Raw genomic sequence first — 20,532 nt, 5'->3', positions numbered from 1 at the left:
TGGATGCACAATTTTTAAAAATGTGCATGAAGTCCAATTTGTCTATTTTTTTCTTTTGTTGTCTGTGTCTTTTATGTTACATCCCAGAAATCCTTGTCAAATCCAGTGTCATGAAGCTTTTGCTCTACATTTTCTTCGAAGAGTTTTATAGTTTTAGGTCTTGCATTTAGCTCTTGGATCCATTTTGAGTTAATTTTTGTATGTGGTATTAGGTAAGGCCTTTACTTCATTCTTTTGCATATGGATATCTGGTTTTCTTAGCTCCATTGTTGAAAAGACTGTCTTTTCCACATTGGATGGTCTTGGCACCCTTGTCGAAAATTATGTGACCAAATATGCAAGGCTTTGTTTCTGAACTTTTTCTTCTGTTCCATTGGTCTATGTGTCTGTCTTCATGTCAGTACCACAGTGTTTTGATGACTGTATTTTGTAGTAAGTTTTGAAATCAGGAAGTGTGAGTCTTCCAGCTTTGTTGTTTTTCAAGATTGTTTTAACTGTTTGGGGTCCCTTGAGATTTCATAAATTGAAGGATTTTTTTTTTTTCCCCTGCACAAAAGTTGTTGGAATTTTGATGGGAACTGCATTAAATCTGTAGATCACTTTAGGTAGTATTGACATCCTAATAATAATACATCTTTCAATACATGAACACAGGATGTCTTTTCATTTATTAATGCCTTCCTTAATTTCTTTCAGGAATGTTTTATGAATTTCATTGTACAGATCTTTTATCTCTCTGGTTAAGTTAATTTCTAAATATTTTTCACCATTGCACTCCGGCCTGGGTAACAGAGGAAGACAGCAAAAAAGGAAAACAATTCCTAAGTATTTTATTCTTTTTGAAACCATTATAAAGTGAGTTGTTCTCTTAATTTTCTTTTTGTATTATTCATTGTTAGTATATAGAAATGCAACTAATTTTTTTATTCTTTTGAGTCAGAATCTCTGTCACCCATGGAGTGCAGTGGCACAGTCATGGCTACTCAGGTGGTTCTCCCACCTCAGTCCTTCAAGTAGCTGGAACCACAGGCACGTGCCACCATGCTCGGCTAATTTTTTGATTTATTGTAGAGATGAGGTCTCACCAAGTTGCCCAGACTGGTCTCAAACCCCTGGGCTTAGGCAGTTCTCTCACCTCCACCTCCCACAGTGCTGGGGTTACAGGCATGAACCACCATGCCTGGCCTCTCTGCTGCTTTTAAAATTCTTTGTGTTCCTTGTCTTTCTACAGTCTGATTATAATTTGTCTTCATGTGGGTCTCTTTCACTTCATCTTTCCTAGAGTTTATTGAGCTTGAATGTTTATATTCATTTCTTTGGTCAAATTTGGAAAATTTTTGGCCATTCCTTCTTCAGGTAACTTTTCTCCCCCTTTTTCTTTCTTTTCTTCTGGAACATACACATGCATATATTGGTCTTGGCCAGCTGCAGTGGCTCACACCTGTAACCCAGCACTTTAGGAGGCTGAAGAGGGAGGATTGCTTGAAGTCAGGAGTTCAGGACTACCCTGGGAAATATAGTGAGACCCTGTGTCCAAAAGAAGAAGAAAAAGCTAGATGCTGTGGTATGTGCCTGTAGTCCCAACTACTTGGGAGACTGAGGTGAGAGGACTACTTGAGCTCAGGAGTTTGAGACTGTAATGAACCATGATTGTACCACAGCACTCCAGCCTGGGTGACAGAGTGAAACCGTGTCTCTTAAAAAAAAAAAAAAAAAAAAATATCATATGTTGGTCTGCATGATGGTGTCCACAGGTCCTTTAGGCTCTGTTTACTTTTTTTCTGTCTTTTTTTTCCTGTTTCTGAGACAATTTTCATTTTCTTATTTTTAAGCTCATTGACTCTTCTGCATGAGCAAATCTGCCTTTGAATCCCTCTAGTGAATTTTTGTCTTCGTTATTGTAATTTTCAGCTCTAGAGTTTTTGTTTTGTTTTTTGGGTCTTCTATCTTTGTTAACATTTCCATGTTGTTTATCCATCACTTTGTTGACTTTTTCCACATTGTCCTTTAGTTCTTGGGGCATCTTTAAAACAGATCTTTGTCTAGTAGATTTGCCATCTGGTCTTTTTCAGGGACAGTTTCTATTGGCTCATTTGTTTTCTTTAAATGGTCCACATTTTTCTGTTTCTTTGTGTGCCTTGTGATTTTGTTAAGTTCTGTACATTTGAATCTAATATCACGGTAACTCTGGAAATCAGATTCTCCCCCTTCCTCGGATTTTTTTTTTGGTTGGTTTGTTTTCTTAATTGGAGTTTCACTATGTCACTCCCTGAGTCTCACTGTAACTTTGACCTCTTGGGCTCAGATGATCCTTCTGCCTCCACCTCTCCTGTAGCTGGGATTACAGGCATGTGCCACCATGCCTGGCTAATTTTTTTATTTTTTGTAGAGGCAAGGTCTCGCAATGTTGCCCAGGTTGGTTTTTGATGCCTCAGGCAATCCTCCTGCCTTGGCGTCCTAAAGTGCTAGATTACAAGCACGAGATGCTTGTTTGTTTTTAATGGTCATAGGCAGTTTGTATGCCAAAGATCAGCTTGAGGTATAAACTTCAGGGATTCTCAGGTCTCTTCTGAGTGTGTGCTCTCTTCCCCTGGGTCTGATCAGTGAATTTCTAATTTCCTCCATATATGTGGTTGCTTTCTGTTCTTGTCTTTAACATCTGGCTCCCAAGGGGAGAGAGAGTAAAACACAGTGGAGGGAAGAAAAAGGGCCTTGCCCTTCAGGTCCCTGGGAAGTCACTAGAGCCAACGGGGGCTTGCAGCAATGGGAAGAGTGTTCAGACACGGCAATGGAGGATCAAAGCAAAGATCCCGAATATTTAGAGGACAAGGTCCTTCTTGCCCACCTGGGTTCCCTCAAGCTATTTGTTTTTTTTGTTTGTTTGTTTGTTTTTTTGAGTCGGAGTCTCACTCTGTCGCCCAGACTGGAGTGCAGTGGCCGCTCCCGGCCACCGCAGCCTCGACCTGCTGGGCTCTGGCGATCCTTCCGCCTCAGCCTTCCGAGTAGCCGGAATTACAGGCATGCGCTACCACGCCCAGCTGATTTTTTGATTTATTGTAGAGATGAGGTCTCACTGCCCAGGCGGGTCTCAAACCCGTGGGCTCAGGCAATCCAACTCACCTCAGCCTCCCAAAGGCGCGGGATTATAGGCTGAGCCACCGAGCCCGGCTCCTCAAGCTATTTGTGAGTTGCTTCAGGAACTTGTGCACAGCTGCCTGCCGTTTGCATGAAAGGTGGAGGCTAGGTAGTTGCTAGTGGTGCTGTAAGCTAAAATTGATAAAAATGAACCACAGTTTACTATTAGAGCTCTCCCTTGGAGGTGGCAAGCCTCTAGAGTCCCGAAATAGTTACATCAGATGATTTCTGCGTCTACAGTGTTGTCCAGGTGGGAGACAGATTTCTGATTCGTCTACTCCACCATTTTTTCAGAATCTTCTCTCCTAGCATAGATTTTTTAAAAACCTTCTTCCTTCCTTTCTTTCCTTGTTTCTTTCCTTCTTTCTTCTTTCCCTTCTTCCTTCCTTCCTTCCCTCCTTTCTTCCTTCCTTTCTTCCTTTCTTTCTTTTTTTGTAGGGGTCTCACTCTGTCACCCAGGCTGGAGAGCAGTGGCATGCTCACAGCCACTGCAGTCTTGACCTCCTGAGCTCAGGTGATCCTTCTGCTTCAGCCTTCCCAGTAGCTGGGACTACAGGCATGTACCACCATACCTGACTAATTTTTTTGTGAAGATAAGATTTTGTTATGTTGTCTAGATTGGTTTCAAACTCCTGGGCTCAATCAGTCATCTTGCTTTGAACTCCCAAAGTGCTGGGATTATAGATGTGAGCCACTGTGCTTGGCCTTCCTTTTCTAATATAACTTAAGACTTGACTTTCATCTTAAGCATAGCTTAGGTGAATCTTACAAGGTTTTTTTCATTGTAATTAGCTCAAAGTACTTTCTTTTTATTTGTTTATCCTCTCATTTTATTTTTTTGAGTCAAGCTCTCACTCTATTGCCCAGACTGGAACGCAGTGGCACAATGATGGCTCACCGCAAGCCTCGATCTCCTGGACTCAGGTGATCCTTTCACCTCAGCCTCCCAAGTAGCTGAGACCCCAGGCACTCACCATGCCGGGCTTATTGTTTTATTTTTTATTTTTTTGAGTTGGAATCTCACTCCGTCGCCCAGGCTGGGGTGCAGTGACACGCTCACAGCCACTCCAGCATCGATCTGCTGGGCTCCGGCGATCCTTCTGTCTCAGCCTTCCAAGTAGCTAGAACTACAGGTGCACGCTACCACGCCTGGCTAATTTTTTTTTTTTGAGTTGGAGTCTCACTCTGTTGCCCAGACTGGAGTGCAGTGGCTGCTCCCGGCCACTGCAGCCTCGACCTGCTGGGCTCCGGTGATCCTTCAGCCTCAGTCTTCCAAGTAGCTGGAACTACAGGCATGCACTACCACGCCCGGCTGATTTTTTGATTTATTGTAGAGATGAGGTCTCGCCAAGTTGCCCAGGCGGGTCTCGAACCCACGGGCTCAGGCAGTCCACTCACCTGGCCCTCCCAGAGTGCTGGGATTACAGGCTGAGCCACTGAACCCAGCCTGAATTATTTTTAGTTTTAGATTTTTGTAGAGATAGGGTCTTGCTATATTGCCCAGGCTGGTCTTGAACTCCTCCTTCCTTGGCCTCCCAAAGTGCTGGGATTACATGCCTGAGTCACTGTACGTGGACTGAATTCTTTTATGATTTAAATTCCTCCCTCTCTTAGCTTAGAAGTTTTATACTCTTTGTGTTTTCTTTTGGTGGTTACCCTAAAGATTACCATGTGACTCCTTGATTTCCCAAATTTAATCGTAATTCATACTTTTACTACTTTCTTGGACAATGCAAAGGTCACAGAAACTCTGTCTACCCATCTCCAGACTTTCATACTGCAAACCACATATGTTTTAAATATATGTGTTTTCATATAAACACATATATTTAAAACTATACAAGACAGGGCTGGGCTCGGTGGCTCAGCCTGTAATCCCAGCACTTTAGGAGGCTGAGGCGAGTGAATTGCCTGAGCCTGTGGGTTCGAGACCCACCTGGGCAACTTGGTGAGACCTCGTCTCTACAATAAATAAAAAATTAGCTGGGCGTGGTAGTGTGTGCCTGTAGTTCTGGCTACTTGGAAGGCTGAAGCGGAAGGATCGCTGGAACCCAGCAGCTCGAGGCTGCAGTGGCTGGGAGCATACCACTGGGCGACCGAGTGATGAGACTCCAACTCAAAAAAATAAATAAATAAAATAAATAAAAATAAAATAAAATTCTATAAGACAATGTTGTTCTCATGATTATTGTTCCTGTTGTTGATAAACTTTTAATTGTGGAACCTCTTGTCCATACACAAATAGGCAGAATAATGAGCCTGTGTGAACTGGCTTTCCCGGCCCCAACAGCCATCAGCCACCCGACCAACAACCTCCATTTACTTACCTTCTTTTAGTAATTAAAGCAAATCCCAGACAACTGTATTCACAACTATAACTCTAAAATATAACTCTTTTTACAAAAGTATTACTGTCACACCTAAACAAAACTAATAATATTTATTGAGATTTATGAATATATTCACCCATCCTATTGGTCTTTATTTCATCCTTCATTTTCACACTTGTTTGGGATAATTATCCTTAAAACTGGAGAATATTTTACTCATCTACTGATAATGAATTCTCTGCTTTTGTTTGTCCGAAAATGTCTTTATTTTACCTTCATTTTTTGAAGGATAGTTTTGCTTGGTATAGAATTCAGCCTTGGCAGTTATTTTCTTCTAGTGGTTTTTATTTTTTTAATTTTTTTTTTGAGTTGGAGTCTCACGCTGTCGCCCAGACTGGAGTGCAGTGGTCGCTCCTGGCCACCGCAACCTCGACCTGCTGGGCTCCGGCGATCCTTCCACCTCAGCCTTCCGAGTAGCCGGAATTACAGGCATGTACTACCACGCCCGGCTGATTTTTTGATTTATTGTAGAGATGAGGTCTCGCTGCCCAGGTGGGTCTCGAACCCGCGGGCTCAGGCAATCCACTCACCTCAGCCTCCCAAAGGCACGGGATTACAGGCTGAGCCACTGAGCCCGGCTTCTAGTGGTTTTTAAAAAGTTTTTCACTCATCTTGCTTCTGTGGTTTCTGTGGGGATGTCAGTTGTTAGTATGATTGGTACCTCTTTTGAAGGTCATCTTTTTCTCTGGCTTCTTTTATAATTGTCCTTGTCTGGTTTTCAACATCTTGACCATGCTATGCCTAAGTATAGTTTTGTGTTTTTCCTTTGAGGGCTCTACGGCTTCCTTGAATCTATAGTTTGCTAACCTTTGTCAATTTTGATAGAGTCTCAGATATTATCTTTTTACACATTACTTTTTCTTCATTTTTCTTTCCTTTCCTGGGAGTCCAAGTACATGTCCTTAGATACATCTGTGTAGATATCTTTTTCCCCTGTGTGCTTTCTGGCTGTTATTGTGACCTCTCTTCCAGATCACTATTTCTCTTCACTGTGATCTGTTTGTTTTTTTTTTGAGTTGGAGTCTCACTCTTGCCCAGACTGGAGTGCAGTGGCACGCTCCCAGCCACCACAGCCTCGACCTGCTGGGCTCCGGTGATCCTCCCGCCTCAGCCTTCCAAGTAGCTGGAACTACAGGTGTGCACTACCACACCCGGCTAATTTTTTTGATTTATTGTAGAGATGACGTCTCGCCAAGTTGCCCAAGCGGGTCTCGAACCCACGGGCTCAGGCAATTCACTCACTTCAGCCTTCCAAAATGCGGGATTACAGGCTGAGCCACTGAGCCCGGCTGATCTGTTGTTAAATTCATCGACTGAGTTTTAATTTTGGTAATTGTATTTTTTCAGCTCTAGAATTTCTGTTTGATTCTTTTTCATAGATTTTTGCTTTCTGCCAAAATGCTTAATCTTGCCTATTAAAAATCTTCTTAAGCATATTAAGGATTTTATCTCGAACATTTAAAGTGTGTATAAGATACCTTTATGGTTTGGAACCTCTGCAGCTGTCTTACTTTTCTGTTGTTTCTCTTTGTTTTTATTCATGTCATCTTGTCTCTTGTGTATCTGTTATTTTTTATTGTCAGATGGTATCTATCAAAAATTGCAGAGATATTTGAAGGCCTAAGATGTTGATATAAATTCTGTCTCCCACCTCGGCAAGATAGCGAGATCCTGTCTCTACAAAAAATAAGAAAAAAAGCTAGCCAAGTGTGGTCTAGCACTCCTGTTGTCTCAGCTACTTGGGAGGCTGATGCAGAAGGATTGCTTGAGCCTAGGATTTGGAGGCTGTGGTGAGCCACGCTTGTGCCACTTCACTTCAGCCTAGGCAGCACAGTGAGACCCTGACTCAAAAAAATTTAAATAAATAAATAAATAAGTCGGGCTCGGTGGCTCAGCCTGTAATCCCGCGCCTTTGGGAGGCTGAGGTGAGTGGATTGCCTGCGCCTGCGGGTTTAAGACCTGCCTGGGCAGCGATACCTCATCTCTACAATCAAAAATCAAAAAATTAGCCGGGCATGGTAGCGCATGCCTGTAATTCCGGCTACTCGGAAGGCTGAGGCGGAAGGATCGCCGGAGCCCAGCAGGTCGAGGCTGCGGTGGCCGGGAGCGGCCACTGCACTCCAGTCTGGGCGACAGAGTGAGACTCCAACTCAAAAATAAATGAATAAATAAAATAAAATAGATAAATAGAAGCCCCGTCTGGAGGAAGAAGATTGCTTTAGCAGGCAGGCAGCTGGGGCATTAGCAACCGTGGGCCATTTCATTTCAGGTCTTTGGGAAGCGTGGCTGATCTCCCCGGTGTGGGCCTTCAGCGCTCTTCCCAAAGCACGGCTGATGTGCCAGCCGCCCCCCGTCAGTCACTGACGCGATGTTTGTCTTCTTGGCTCCACAGGACTTTGGGGGCACCGTCTTGCCTCTTAATCTCCTACCTTCCTCTTTCCAAACTGGCAGGTGCTCTGGGGGATGATGAGCCGCGAGTGCTGGGTCCCTCTCGCCCAGATTTTGACTCTTACGTTTTTTTGTGGTCTTGTTAAAATTCCCAGTAGGAATTTTAGTAAGAGATTTAAAGGTACTGGGAGTTTTCGTAGTCATTCTTAGTAGCAGGGTTGGTCCAGGTGTCCAAAATACATAGTCCACCATCGCTAGAACGGAAAGTCACCATGTTTTTTCTACTAACTTTGTATTTCTGTTCACAGATCGAGGCAATGACAACTGGCTGATTAAGTACGACTGTCCAATGGATAGTTCCAGCTCTCGGGTAAGAGGCTGAGCTGTGTCTTGAAGAACAGGATGAGGAGTATTTGTGTAACGTAGAAACACCAGATGGCCAGAGAGTTAGGTCCCATACGTGCAGAAGAATCTGGGAAGGTCATGTTTAAGACGAGTGGGTTTGTGCTGGGGATCGTTTTCTCAATCCATGTGTTAAGGAGCATCCCACTGACAGCTGCTCATAGGAAAAGCGTGAAGAAAGGCGAGTACACATGGAACATGCGCCACACTCCGTTCCCGTCCTGAGCTTCATGTTACACAGCAGCACAGGAGAGGCCTGAGAAGTCCTGTCCCAAGTGGGCCTGTCTCCGTTTGATTTCCACACGTTTATACCACGAGCCCCTCTTCTCACCTCAGACCACAAGTCCACAGAACCCAAGTTTAGAAAAGCTGCTTCCACAGTGTTCTCTCCTCCTTCCACCACTGTGCTTCTCCATCACTGCTCTGTCTGCTTTATTATTATTATTGTTATTTGAGTTGGAGTCTCACTCTGTCGCCCAGGCGGGAGTGCAGTGGCACACTCATGGCTACCCCAGTGATAACCTGCAGGGCTCAGGCGATCCTTCCGCCTCAGCCTTCCAAGTAGCTGGAACTATAGGCACGTGCTAACACACCTGGCTAATTTTTTATTTATTGTAGAGATGAGGGCTCGCCAAGTTGTCCGGGCTGGTCTTGAATCCGCGGGCTCAGGCAATCCACTCACCGTAGCCTCCCAAAGTGCTGGGATTATCAGCTGAACCACCAAGCCTGGCCAAATCTACACTTGTAATAGGACATCCCAGGTGACCCTGTTCCTGCAATGGCACCTAAGATCCTGAAGCATGGCACCATGTAGTCAGCCCTGCCATGGGCTGTCACAGGTCACCTGCCTGCTCTGCACTGGGCTCTGGTGGTTTGCCGTGTCATGTGTCACTGAAGCCAGGTAACAGGCTCCTTATGCAGGAGCAGCCAGCAGTCACCTCTCCGGCTCCACTTCCTCCTGAAATGTGCTCGTGGCCCGGGACTGGCAGCCAGTCAGGGTTCACATGCAATGCCCTTGGCCACCTGGTGGGAATTCTGCTCCCAGGTTTCCCCTTGCCCTTCTCTAAGGGAGTGGCTTACGGTTATCTGTTATCATCCTTCTTACCAAGGTCTGGGGCCACTCCTGGGGAAGTGCTGCTTTTCTCAGATGAGCACAGCCAGGTCAGAAGTGCCATAAACATACTAAGTTCAGCTAACTATATGGAAACCGGTCCAGAGGGTAGCTCGGAACAAGTAGAATGCGGCGTGGTGTCTGAGCGGCAGGATGGGCTGCTTTGCTTCTACTTTAAAGGGTCTGACAGCGAGATCCCCAGTAATTGGCCTTTCCTGGCTCTTCAGGACACAGACTGGGTGGTGGTGAAGGAGCCTGTTATCAGGGTGGCTGCCATAGACAACGGGCTGGCGTTCCCTCTGAAGCATCCCGACTCCTGGAGGGCATGTAAGTGTCAAGACCCCATGTTCCGGCTGTTCTCTCGCTCCGTCTGTTTTCTCACTGTGCAATGAAGATAATAATACGTCAATCATGGGATTGTTCTGAAATTCATGATCTAAGGCAGCTCAGGCACTTGAACATAGCGCCTGGCATGTGGCGACTGCGCTGCAGTGAAAGCTGTTGCTCTCATTTTTGTCTTGTGTTCTCCCAGTAGAAGCGTAAAGGTGATTAGAAGCAAGACGCCTGAAGATGAGTTTTCTCATCTGCCCTTTGCGTTCTCATTCTTTCTGAGGACCAGCTTTTCATAGCATGTTCTATTTGTGGCTCAATGAGCCGCTTTCAGTGTTCTGCGTCACGAGCCCCTTTGCAGCACGAGTCCCTCTTTTCGGGAGGATGCTCAGTGTCTCTGGGGCAAGTAGCTGCTTCTGGAGGGGCTTGCATCTCAGAGGGTCCCGCAGTGTCTCAGAAAGAGCTCTGGAGTTAAGCAGGCCTGAGTTTGAATCCTGGATTCCTCCCCATGCTAGCTGTGGAGCCTTGACAGGAAGGCGCACTGGAAGGTTTTCATTTCTGTGGTCTAGCAGGGAAGAGGGCCTCTGCCTTGATGGGTAGGGGACACAGATGAGCAGGGACTTGTCCAACACCAACTTGGCTTTTGGCTCTTCCTCCTTCCAGATCCTTTTTACTGGGCCTGGTTGCCCCAGGCGAAAGTCCCGTTCTCTCAGGAGATCAAAGATCTGATCCTTCCAAAGATATCGGACCCTAACTTCGTCAAGGACTTGGAGGAGGACCTATATGAACTCTTCAAGGTCAGCCTGGGAACCTCAGCCTTGTTCCCATACAGACGGGGTTCCTGGTGGTTTGTCTAACTGGTCCTGACACAAGCAAAGGGAAATGGCTAACACCTGACTGGTTTGAGTTAGCCAGAGAAGATCAAGGTTTCCACACCGGGACCGCAGGACCTGACCGGATGGGTTTGAAAGTGGGCAGCTGTAATGGGTCACATGGGGGCGTGTCCTGTGCCGGCATGACTGCGGTATATCTGCAGGATGGAGCACTGGAGCTTGGAGACTGAGGCGTAGAATAAGATATTTATTTGTTTTCTGTAAAACGGGGATGCATTTCTGAGGGGGGTGACTCCACCACGCCTCATAAGCCTCATGAAGGTCTGCCTTATTAGAATAGAAGGTGTCTAACTGGGGAGAAGACAGACTCCTGGGAGGCATCACACAGTCCCTTCTGCCCTTCTTTTGCAGAAAGATCCCGGTTTCGACAGGGGCCAGTTCCACAAGCAGATCGCTGTCATGCGGGGTCAGGTGAGCCGGGACCCCCTCCCGCCGGCTTTCTGGCATCTCTGGCAGGGTCACATCTCACGTGGAGCCCACGTGGGAAGCCTGTACCTCACTCCCTTCTCAGGTTTTGCCATACGTGTTTGGGACTCTTCCTGACACACGGGGAGGACAGGTGGCCCTCCCTGACCTCCGGCCTCTTCCCGGCATCCAGTGCTCGGAAAGTCTTCCTCCTCCTAGCGCCACTTCTGGATCATTGGGGCAAATCAGCTGGTGCTTCCTGGCTTCAGGCTGCCCGAGGCAGGCATTTGCTGGAGGGGGAATGTCTGGGTTCTGGAGTCAGGCTGCTTCACCATGTGCAAGCTCTGTGGCCTGGGCCAGAGCCTCTGCTTCCTCGGTTATAAAACAAGGTGGTGGTACTCCACACCTTGCCGAGGGTTGCACGAGAGAATCTAGCAAATGATGAGTAGACAGGGTGCAGGTGGGCACTGGCTGCTGCCTGTGTGGTCCTCTGCTGTGAGAGCCACAGGTCACGCCATTTCTTCTCTCTCCACTTAACTTTCAGAGGGGGCTCAGGAAGCCCAGGGCACTGTTGCTCTTCTGGAGCATAGCAGGGAAGTGTCTAGAAGCTCCATTGGGCACTGGTATTCCGCAGAGCACTTTGGAGTCCTTGGAGAAGGGTGGGATACCTCATGGTGAAGGCACAGCCCTGGTCACAGGGCCTGGTTTGAAGCCTAGCTCTGCTGGTTGCTACCTGTGAGCGCTTGGGCAAGTGATTGAGTTTCTCCTTCCCTTGGTTTCCCCAGTTGTAACATGGAGTTGATACTAGTAACTGCCTAGTAGAGTTATTGTGAAATAAATGAGCGAGCCGGGCTCAGTGGCTCAGCCTGTAATCTCGCGCCTTGGGAGGCTGAGATGAGTGGATTGCCTGAGCCTGCGGGTTCGAGACCCGCCTGGGCAACTTGGCGAGACCCGCCTGGGGGTCATCTCTACAATAAACCAAAAAATCAGCCGGGCGTGGTAGCGCGTGCCTGTAGCTCCGGCTACTCGGAAGACTGAGGCAGAAGGATCGCCAGAACCCAGCAGGTCAAGGCTGCGGTGGCCGGGAGCGGCCACTGCACTCCAGTCTGGGCAACAGAGTGAGACTCCAACTCAAAAAAAAAAATGAGCAGTCAGAGTAGTGCCTAGCGTGTCAGGGATGCCATTTGTGATTGCTATGATGATGACCGTTTTGTGTTCAGAAAGTCTGCTTCTCACTCTCGAAGGGTCAGGAGGTGTCCAGCCGTGACACACACTTCCTCCTCCTGCTACTCAGTCAAAGCTTCCAGGAGAGCACCCCATGGGCTTGCTGAGCCTATTGGTCCCTGGAACTGGGCTAGGCAGAGGCTGTGAGAGACACAGGTATGACCACTGTCTGAACACCAGTGACGTGGTCTTCCTGCATTTCCCAAGTAAAGTACGGGCCTAGTTAGGCTGGCAGAAGTGTTGGGAACCTTCAAAGCCATGCGATGTCCTCTGGCGTCATAGAATCAGCGTCAAGGAAGAAACTGGCTTCCAGCCTCTACGGGCCCTGCCTCTGTCCACCCTGCACGGTCTTCTAACTCCTTCCCAGCTCTGTCCCTTGCCATCACTGCAGACCTGGGGAGGCGCGGGGAGGGAGTGCGGGGTCGCTTTTCTCTTCCTCTTGTGCTCTCAGTGCCTTCGGGGGCTTTTGGCATCGGAGAGCCTACTTCCCCACGCCTTAGGGTGAACCTCTGGCCCTTCCCAGCGTGCAGGGGGCCCGTGTCTCAGTCACACCCCACGTGTCTACCTTTCACATGCCAAAGCAAAGGAGCCTGTACCCTACAGAAGTGTGACACAGCACAGGGAAAAGAGGTCACGGGCCCAGCTCCTCAGCCGTGCTGTGATCACAGAGTGGGCTGCATGAGGACACAGAGCTCAAGGGCAAGAGTGACGAGGCCCCAGAGGGACAGGGTCAGGTGATGGCGGCTGTTACTTGACATAAAAGCTTCCAACCGGGAGTTCAAGAACCAAGGGTCTGAGAGAAAACCTCTTTAAAATAACATTTTCTTTTTAAAAAAATTATATATATTTTTAGAGACAGGGTCTTCTCTGTTGCCCAGGCTGGGGTGCAACGGTGTGATCCTAGCTCACCGCAGCCTCTAATTCCCGGGCTCAGGCCATCTTCCCACCTCATCCTCTCAAGTAGCTGAAACATCTATAAGTACACTATTTTTTTTGTTTTTGTTGTTGTTTGGAAAGCAGAATTTATTGAGAGGACAGAAAACCTCCATAGTGGGAGGGGACCTGAGAGAGTTGCCCGGCTTTTTTTTTGTAGAGACAAGGTCTAGCTGTGTTGCCCAGGCTGTTCTCGAACTCCTGGGCTCAAGCCGTCCTCCTGCCTCAGCCTCCCAAGGAGCTGGGACTGTAGACACATACCACCACGCCTGGCTAGTTTTGAAAGTTCTTTGTCTTGCATTCCTGGCCTCAAGTGATCCTCCCAGCCTGGCCTCCCAAAACATTGGGGTTAGCGGTGGGAGCCATCGTGCCAGGCCTGTTTCCTTCATCCATTTTTATTTATTCCATTTGCTTATTTATAAATTTATTCCATTTCTACTCCTGTTCAGGATACTAGTCATCCAGTTTCTTGTTTTGCCCTGGACACACTTTTCCCGTGTCTGATTAATTCAAATACCCTTTTCATCGCTTTGACTTTCAGGTTATCAAAATGGGCTTCCCGTAAGGAGAAACACACGCCTTCAGAAGGTCTTTCTTTGCCTTTTGGTGGATGGCCCAAAAGCAGATTTTATGTTTTATCAGGACAATTCTGATGTCATCGTCATTGGGCTTTTCATCATTTTGGAAAACGGAAATTTGAAAGGATTTAGGTTTTTACATCCATGTAACTTTTGGTATTACTTTTTCTTTTTGAGTTGGAGTTTTACTCTATCGTCCAGGTGGGAGTGCCGTGGCACGCTCACGGCCACCCCAGTGTTGACCTGCTGGGGCACAGGCCATCCTTCCGCCTCAGCCTTCCACGTGGCTGGAACTCCAGGCGCGCGCTACCATGCCTGGTTGATTTTTGACTTATTGTAGAGATGAGGTCTTGCCAAGTTGCACAGGCGGGTTTTGAACCCCTAAGCTCAGGCAATCCTCTCACCTTGGCCTCCCAAAATGCGGGATTACAGGTTGAGCCACCGAGCTTGACCCCTTCATCCATTTTAAAAATGGAGTTGCTGAATCAGAGGGTCTGGTCGTTTTTAAGCTTTTATTATCAACTTGCCTCTGAGACTGTCCACGGCCACCCCATAGCCCTGGCGGAGCATGCCTCTCTCTCTGAACTCTGCAGCTTTCATGTGAGTTTTAGAATGACTGGAGACATTTCTGTTTTGTTGCTGCCGTTTCTGCTCTGCAGGTCCCTGCCTGCACGCTTCCGCCTGGCACGTCTTCGGTGGTCTGTGGGAGTGCTGTCTGGTGTCCCCCTGCAAGGCTGACCTGGGCCTCGGCCCTCCCTCTCCCGTTTCCTTTCCCACCGCAGATCCTAAATCTGACCCAGGCCTTGAAAGACAACAAAAGTCCCCTGCACCTCGTCCAGATGCCACCCGTGATCGTAGAAACAGCCCGTTCTCACCAGCGGGCCTCCAGCGAGTCCTACACACAGAGCTTTCAGAGTCGGAAGCCCTTCTTCTCGTCATGGTAGCCCAAGGCAGGCGGCGTCGAGGGAGAAGGCCCGGGGAACCGGAAAGCCAGTGGAGAGCAGCCTCCGGGATCCCCCTCTGCCTGCCTCCCCCCAGGGCTCTTCCACCCGGGAGAAGCACAATCAGGGACCCAGAGCTCCAGGGCCTTCTGAGCGGGAGAGGCTGGAGCTGCAGCCTCCTGAGGCCAGGAAGGAGCGCCTGCCTCCCAGCACCCCACGTGGCCGGCGGGAAAGCTCCTCCCTGCCCGCACCTGCTACTGCAAGTCCCTGTTATGTTCTGCATCAGAAAAGACAACACGCACGGAGATGCTTGAAGCCCACCGGGCTCTCTTAGCAGCCCTTCCGTCCCTCTCTCCCTCCATCCAGGCCTGCGGCCGCACAGACCCCAGCATTCGATGCCTGCAGTGGTGTATTCCTTGCTCAAGGCTGTGTCAAGGGCGGTGCTTGGTTAGACAGGTCACGCCTCCCTCGGGTCTCCTCCCTGTCCTGGCCAGTGCTGTGGGCTGGCCTCGAGCCTCCTCACCTCTCCTGGCGGGCAGGTGTTTGCACCGCGCCTCAGGCCGTTTCGCCTTGGGCTCTCTGCCCTGCTGCAGTGGCCTGTCTCTCAAACTGAGGCAGGAGGAGCTGGTCTGAGCGCGTATAGTCGAATAGGAAGGTGAGCCCCAGCACGTGGACATGAGCCACGTGGCCCAATGATGTGCCGGGAGCTGTGAGTGGCCTGTGGCCAACTGGTTCCAGCCTTGCCCCCTCGGTCCCTGCTCCCAATTCTCGAATTTGTTCCTGTTGATTTCAACATCTTCTTTTCCAATTCATTTGACTTAGGAGCCCAGTTCGGGTTCTGGAGTGGGTCCCTCGAGGTTCTGGGCTGAGAATTGGCTCGTCAGAGGACAGGATCCTAGGTCCCTGCACTTGGTTATCTGCTACCCCTGCTGCTTGGTGGAGGACAGGCCTCCTTCTGCCTCCTAGCTGGCAGTTTCCATTTTCTCCCCAACTCCCTGCCCCTGGCTGGTTTGTCCCAGGGCTCGAGAAAGGCAGGACCCCACGAGCAAGGCCTTCTCCCCAGCCCTCATACCTGCCCAGCTCGGGGCGCATCTTCCTGCTTCATGTGTCTTTTCCAGAGCTACCCCCTTGCCAGGTGTTCGAGCCCTTTCTAGACCAAAGCAAAGAGTGGCCTCAGGAGGGAGTAAAAGGGTGCCATCTGTGACTGGGGCAGCTGTGTCCATGCCCTATGCCAGGGACACTTCACAGTTCTGGCACCTTGCGAATGGTCAATCAGCCTCGAAAGAAACTATCTGGAAGGTTTGGAAAACAACCAAAGAAAGGGAGCGAGGACTGTGGCTGTGTGTCCCCTACTAGCCCGGCCCTGCCGTCCAGGAGGCACAGCAGAGCCGGGAGCCTCTCATCAGCTGGGCGAGGCCAGTCCCTTCCAGTGCAGCTGCCAGGAGCCGGCTCGTCCTGGACTTCCACCTGACTGACAGGAGGAGTCTGCGAGCTGGATGTGCGTGCCCAGTGGACAAGGCCCCAGCTCGCCTGCCCACACTGCCCTGACAGGCGTGCGCTGACTGGACTGGGGAACGCTGAGTGAGAGAACGCCAGCCTCCTGACCGGAAGGGGGCCCAGGTGTGTGAAGCTCTCCACGGACGCCTCTCACAGACCTGCTGGTGAGTTCCCACCAGTGCCTGAGAGCCTGGGGAGTCTGGCGGGGAACCTCCTGCCTCCCCAGCCACCCCGGCCTACACTTCGTCTCACCCAGGCTGGCTCTGATCAGACGGAAGTTGGGTCCAATGCCAGGGAGCTGGCCTGAGCCAGCCGCGAGAGTGTGCGGCTCCTTTCCCGGCCTGTCTCCAGCCCCTTGAAGCCTGCGCTCAGGTTGCCTTGAATACAGACTTTAAGCGCCGGGACCCAGATGCGGTGGGCTTCCGGGTGAGACGCACCGGCCGTCCCCTGCAGCCATGGGCCCTGCTGTGTCAGGGAGCAGGCCGGGCCGTGAGCGCTGCTGCCCGTGTCATTCTCATGCACTGTAGAAACTGTACGTAATGTATTTAAATCAACACAAATGTATGAATAACACATCCAGTTCAGACCTTTTTTGTCTGGTTTCTTTGGGGGAAGGAAGACAAAGGTCAAGTGTAGCTTTGAGGACAGAGAAACCTGTTTCCATGGAGTTGCTGAGCCATAGCTCCTGGGTCCATTTCCCTCCAGTGGAGGGACACACAGGTCTTCGTTGCGAGTCCCAGCTCAGAAAACCAAAAGCGTTTTATTTTTTATGATTTTTTGAGATAGGGCCTCATGCTTCCACCCAGGATGGAGTGCAGTAGTGTGATCATAGCTCCCTGCGTCCTCAGCCTGTGCTCAAGCATCCTCTCACCTCAACCTCCTAGGTAGCTGGAACTATAGATTTGCCACCATGCCCGGCTAATTTTTTTATAAAGCAAGGTCTCACATTGTTGTCCAGGTTGGTCTCAAACTCCTGGCCTCAAGCGATCCTCTCACCCTAGTCCTGCAAAGTGCTGGGATTACAGGTGTGAGTGACCACACCTGGACTTCAAAAGTATTTTCTTTTCTTTTTTTTGGAGTAGGAGTCTCACTCCATCATCCAGGCTGGAGTACAGTGGCACACTCATGACCACCCCAGCATCAACCTGCTGGGCTCCTGTGATCCTTCTACCTCAGCCTTCCAAGTAGCCAGAACTACAGGCACACGCTACCGTGCCTGGCTAATTTTTGATTTATTGTAGAGACATGGTCTTGCCAAGTTGCCTGGATTGGCCTCAAACCTGCAGGCTCAGGCAATCCACTCACTTTGGCCTCCAAAGTGCTGGGGTTACAGGCTGAGCCACCGAGCCCAGGCCAAAAATATTTTCTTAACTCATTTGGCACCAACACCTGGCCGGAACCTCTGCTGATGTGACACCACTGGCAGTTGAATGTGTCTGTCCCTCATAGTGTGAATATTTGCTGCAGAAAAGTTTATCTGTCCCATGAGATGGTCCCTTAATAGGGCTTATGAAGTATTTGCCCAGACACTTCCTAAACACTAAGAAGTTCTGAGTTCCAAAATGACCCAGCCCCAAGGGGTACACTTAGGTGGTCGTGGTCTCTTCCTGTCACCGGAGGGCAGCCCTGCCCCTGGACCCTGGCTGGTAGTAGGAAGGAAGGGAGGGAGAGTTGAAGGCTCGTGAGCCCGCGGGACGCTGCAGCTGATGGGAAGCGAGGCTCCCAGGACAGACCCTCACCTAGAGGCTTCCGGGCTGAGATGCCCAGGGCAGTGCAGCGGCTAAGAAGGGCTGGTCCAGGGAGGTGGAGGCCTCCGTGAGCTGAGCTGTGAACTTCGTGATCATGCCACTGCGCTCCAGCCTGGGTGACTCAGTGGGACCCTGACTCAAAAGCATAATAAGCATGCTGGGTCCAGCTGCTGCCCTGCTGGGGTGCTCGGGCACGCAGCCACTGGGGTGAAGAAGCTGTCCGCGGTGTGCACTGCTAGTGTGGCTGCGGGTCAGTCAACCCGGGGCCCAGTGGCCTCGTGCAGGGCTGACCGCGTGGCTTTCCCCCTTCTCCTCTCGTGCCAAAACCCTCCCATCTCTCCTGATCCCACGGCCTCCGGAAAGTGGCTGCGGTGTGGGCTCGAGGGGCTGGAAAGGGAGAGGCAGCCACTCCTGCCCCCCGCTCTGGCACCGGCGCCTGTCTTGGGACCCTCCCCTGCGTGACAGAAGCGCACAGTTCTTGGTGTAAATGTCTTTATTCGCCACTGAAACCCCGGTTTCTCTGTGTGGGCCTGGCATGGGGGTGTGGGACCGGCTGCTGAGCCGGAGGCAATGGCAGTAGTAGGTGGGGTCGTGGTGGAGGCGTGAGACGCCGGCCCGCATGCCCATCCCCTCGCCCCAGGGAGCATCAGGCAGCCCAGGCTGGCGTGAGACCGGGAAGGGCGGAGGCAGCAGCAGTTGTGTCTGTGCTCACTCTGGTGAGGAGTGGATCCTCCAAAGCCGAGAGCCTGGTGGCGGCGTCCAGGCCCCTCCCGAGCCAAACAGGCCAGCAGCTGCAGTGGCTCCTCCCGTCAGTTCCTGGGGCAGCCTGCCCGGGATCTCACCTTCCAGGCAGAAGTCTCCGACCGCCAGGGCGAATGCCCACCCCGGCCCTCCCAGTCAGTGTCGAATCCGGCGGAGGTAGCTGGTGGGGCCTGGCTTCCTCCAGTTCCGGGCACTCGTCCTCCTGGAGGTGAGGCGCTGCTCGCTGGCGGCTGTCCCCGTGGCACTGTCGGGGTCAGCCCGGGCAGAGCGGGGCTCCGGGATCCTGCAGGAGCAAGTGTATGATAAGCTGACAACAGGGAGGACGCCACGGGGACCTTGAGAGATTCTGTTGTGGTGGGCAACGTGAGGGGGGAAGACCCAAAACACAGAATGTGCTGCTTATTCCGTGTTTGCACTGCAGTCACCTTCAAAAGACTCTGCTTGAGGCAATACACCTATCGAGATGCTTTTTCCACTGCCCAAAACAGTTTTTGAACTCAACGATTTGGAGGCCTTTTAATGCTTCTGTAGTTTTTTGTTTCACCTCTTCCACCTTAGCAAAATGTCTCCCTTTGAGGATTTTTTTGAGTTGGAGTCAGTCTGTCGCCCAGGCTGGAGTGCAGCGGCACGCTCACGGCCACCACAGCCTCCACCTGCTGTGTTCAGGCGATTCTTCCACCTCAGTCTTCTAAGTGGCTGGAACCACAGGGGTACGCCGACTCACCTGGCTTATTGTAGAGACGAGGTCTCACCAAGTTGCCCAGGCTGGTCTCGAACCCCCGGGCTCCCAAAGTGCTGGGATTACAGGCAGCATCACTATGCCCGGTCCAGCCCCCCTTGAGGATTTTTTTCATCCAAGGAAACAGCAAAAAAAAAGTCGCTGGGGTGAAAATGGGGTCATGCCGTTGGGGTCAAAAACTGCGGTGTGGGCAGGTGCGCTCGTAAATCCTCATGAAATGGGCAAACATGTTGAAAAAAAATCTCCCAGAAAATTTTATTGAAGCCGAATGCAGCCTCTCCCAACAACGCTAGCTGGTACACGGATGCTGATGGGTTCTTAGGACACTGACCTAGCGGGGAAGCCTCTACTACAAGGGCCCACCCTCCAAAGGATAATGCTACATTTTTGTGGGGGTCCCCCCTGCCAAAACGCAGTTCAGGGCAGAGAGGTCAGGGCCCTGACCTTGTTCTCCCAGGAAACTGTGACAAGGCCCAGTCGCAGCTTCTCTGCTGTAGACAGGGCGGGGCTAGGCGAGGCTGTGCCAACTCAGCGCTTCTTCATCCTGGCCCACGGCAGATGTCACTCGGGGGTCACAGTATGAACCTCACTCTCCCAGCAGTGACTGCGGCCAGTGGAGTTCACATGGGTACCGACACCAACTTGTCACTGGAAGCCTGCTGACCGTGGGGCCCCGGGGAAGGCAGCCGAGGGATGGGGCCCCGAGCATGACCCGCGGCGAGTGTTGTGGGTCATGGGCTTCAGCTCGGTCCCTTCAGGCTCCCTGTCCCCGGCTGGCAGTGACTATGCAGAGTTGGCCGGCCAGGGCGACGGGGGAGACCTCATGGTGATCGCCAACCCGTGAGGCCTCTGCGAGGCACGCCTAGGCCGCACTCACCCCACAGCTGGAATCCCAGCTCCAGCACTTACTTCTGGCTGCTTCCTTCTCAATGGCGCCAGTCCCACAACAGGTAAGCGCATTGTGTTTTCTTCCAAGCACTCCTCCCTCCCACCATGGTAGCCCCAGGGCCGCATGTGAGGCCAGGACACAGCAGTCTTGAAGTGCCAGCCAAGGGG

At 50.7% G+C, this 20,532-nt stretch overlaps 2 protein-coding genes across 2 annotated transcripts in view; one reads left to right on the top strand and one right to left on the bottom strand.

The window, feature by feature from the left end:
* The window catches only part of PI4K2A (phosphatidylinositol 4-kinase type 2 alpha), a 26,566-nt gene extending 11,743 nt beyond the window's left edge, over positions 1 to 14,823 (top strand). The window contains exons 6-10 of the mRNA XM_008062536.2: positions 8,222 to 8,283; positions 9,654 to 9,753; positions 10,420 to 10,553; positions 11,001 to 11,060; positions 14,572 to 14,823. Coding sequence (XP_008060727.2) covers positions 8,222 to 8,283; positions 9,654 to 9,753; positions 10,420 to 10,553; positions 11,001 to 11,060; positions 14,572 to 14,733 — 518 coding nt within the window. The 3' untranslated portion in view covers positions 14,734 to 14,823. The remainder of the gene's footprint in view (positions 1 to 8,221; positions 8,284 to 9,653; positions 9,754 to 10,419; positions 10,554 to 11,000; positions 11,061 to 14,571) is intronic.
* A 3,627-nt stretch (positions 14,824 to 18,450) lies between these two features.
* Positions 18,451 to 20,532, bottom strand: part of AVPI1 (arginine vasopressin induced 1) — a 10,124-nt gene continuing 8,042 nt past the window's right edge. Inside the window, exons 3-4 of the mRNA XM_021714739.1 lie at positions 19,417 to 19,433; positions 18,451 to 19,083 (exon numbers count right to left, since the gene is read on the bottom strand). Coding sequence (XP_021570414.1) covers positions 18,873 to 19,083; positions 19,417 to 19,433 — 228 coding nt within the window. The 3' untranslated portion in view covers positions 18,451 to 18,872. The remainder of the gene's footprint in view (positions 19,084 to 19,416; positions 19,434 to 20,532) is intronic.

This window comes from Carlito syrichta, unplaced genomic scaffold (assembly GCF_000164805.1).
Source record: "Carlito syrichta isolate Samal-C Ts95f unplaced genomic scaffold, Tarsius_syrichta-2.0.1 Scaffold305742, whole genome shotgun sequence".
In the NCBI taxonomy this organism is placed as follows: domain Eukaryota; kingdom Metazoa; phylum Chordata; class Mammalia; order Primates; family Tarsiidae; genus Carlito; species Carlito syrichta.
This window is presented reverse-complemented; position numbering and strand designations above follow the sequence as displayed.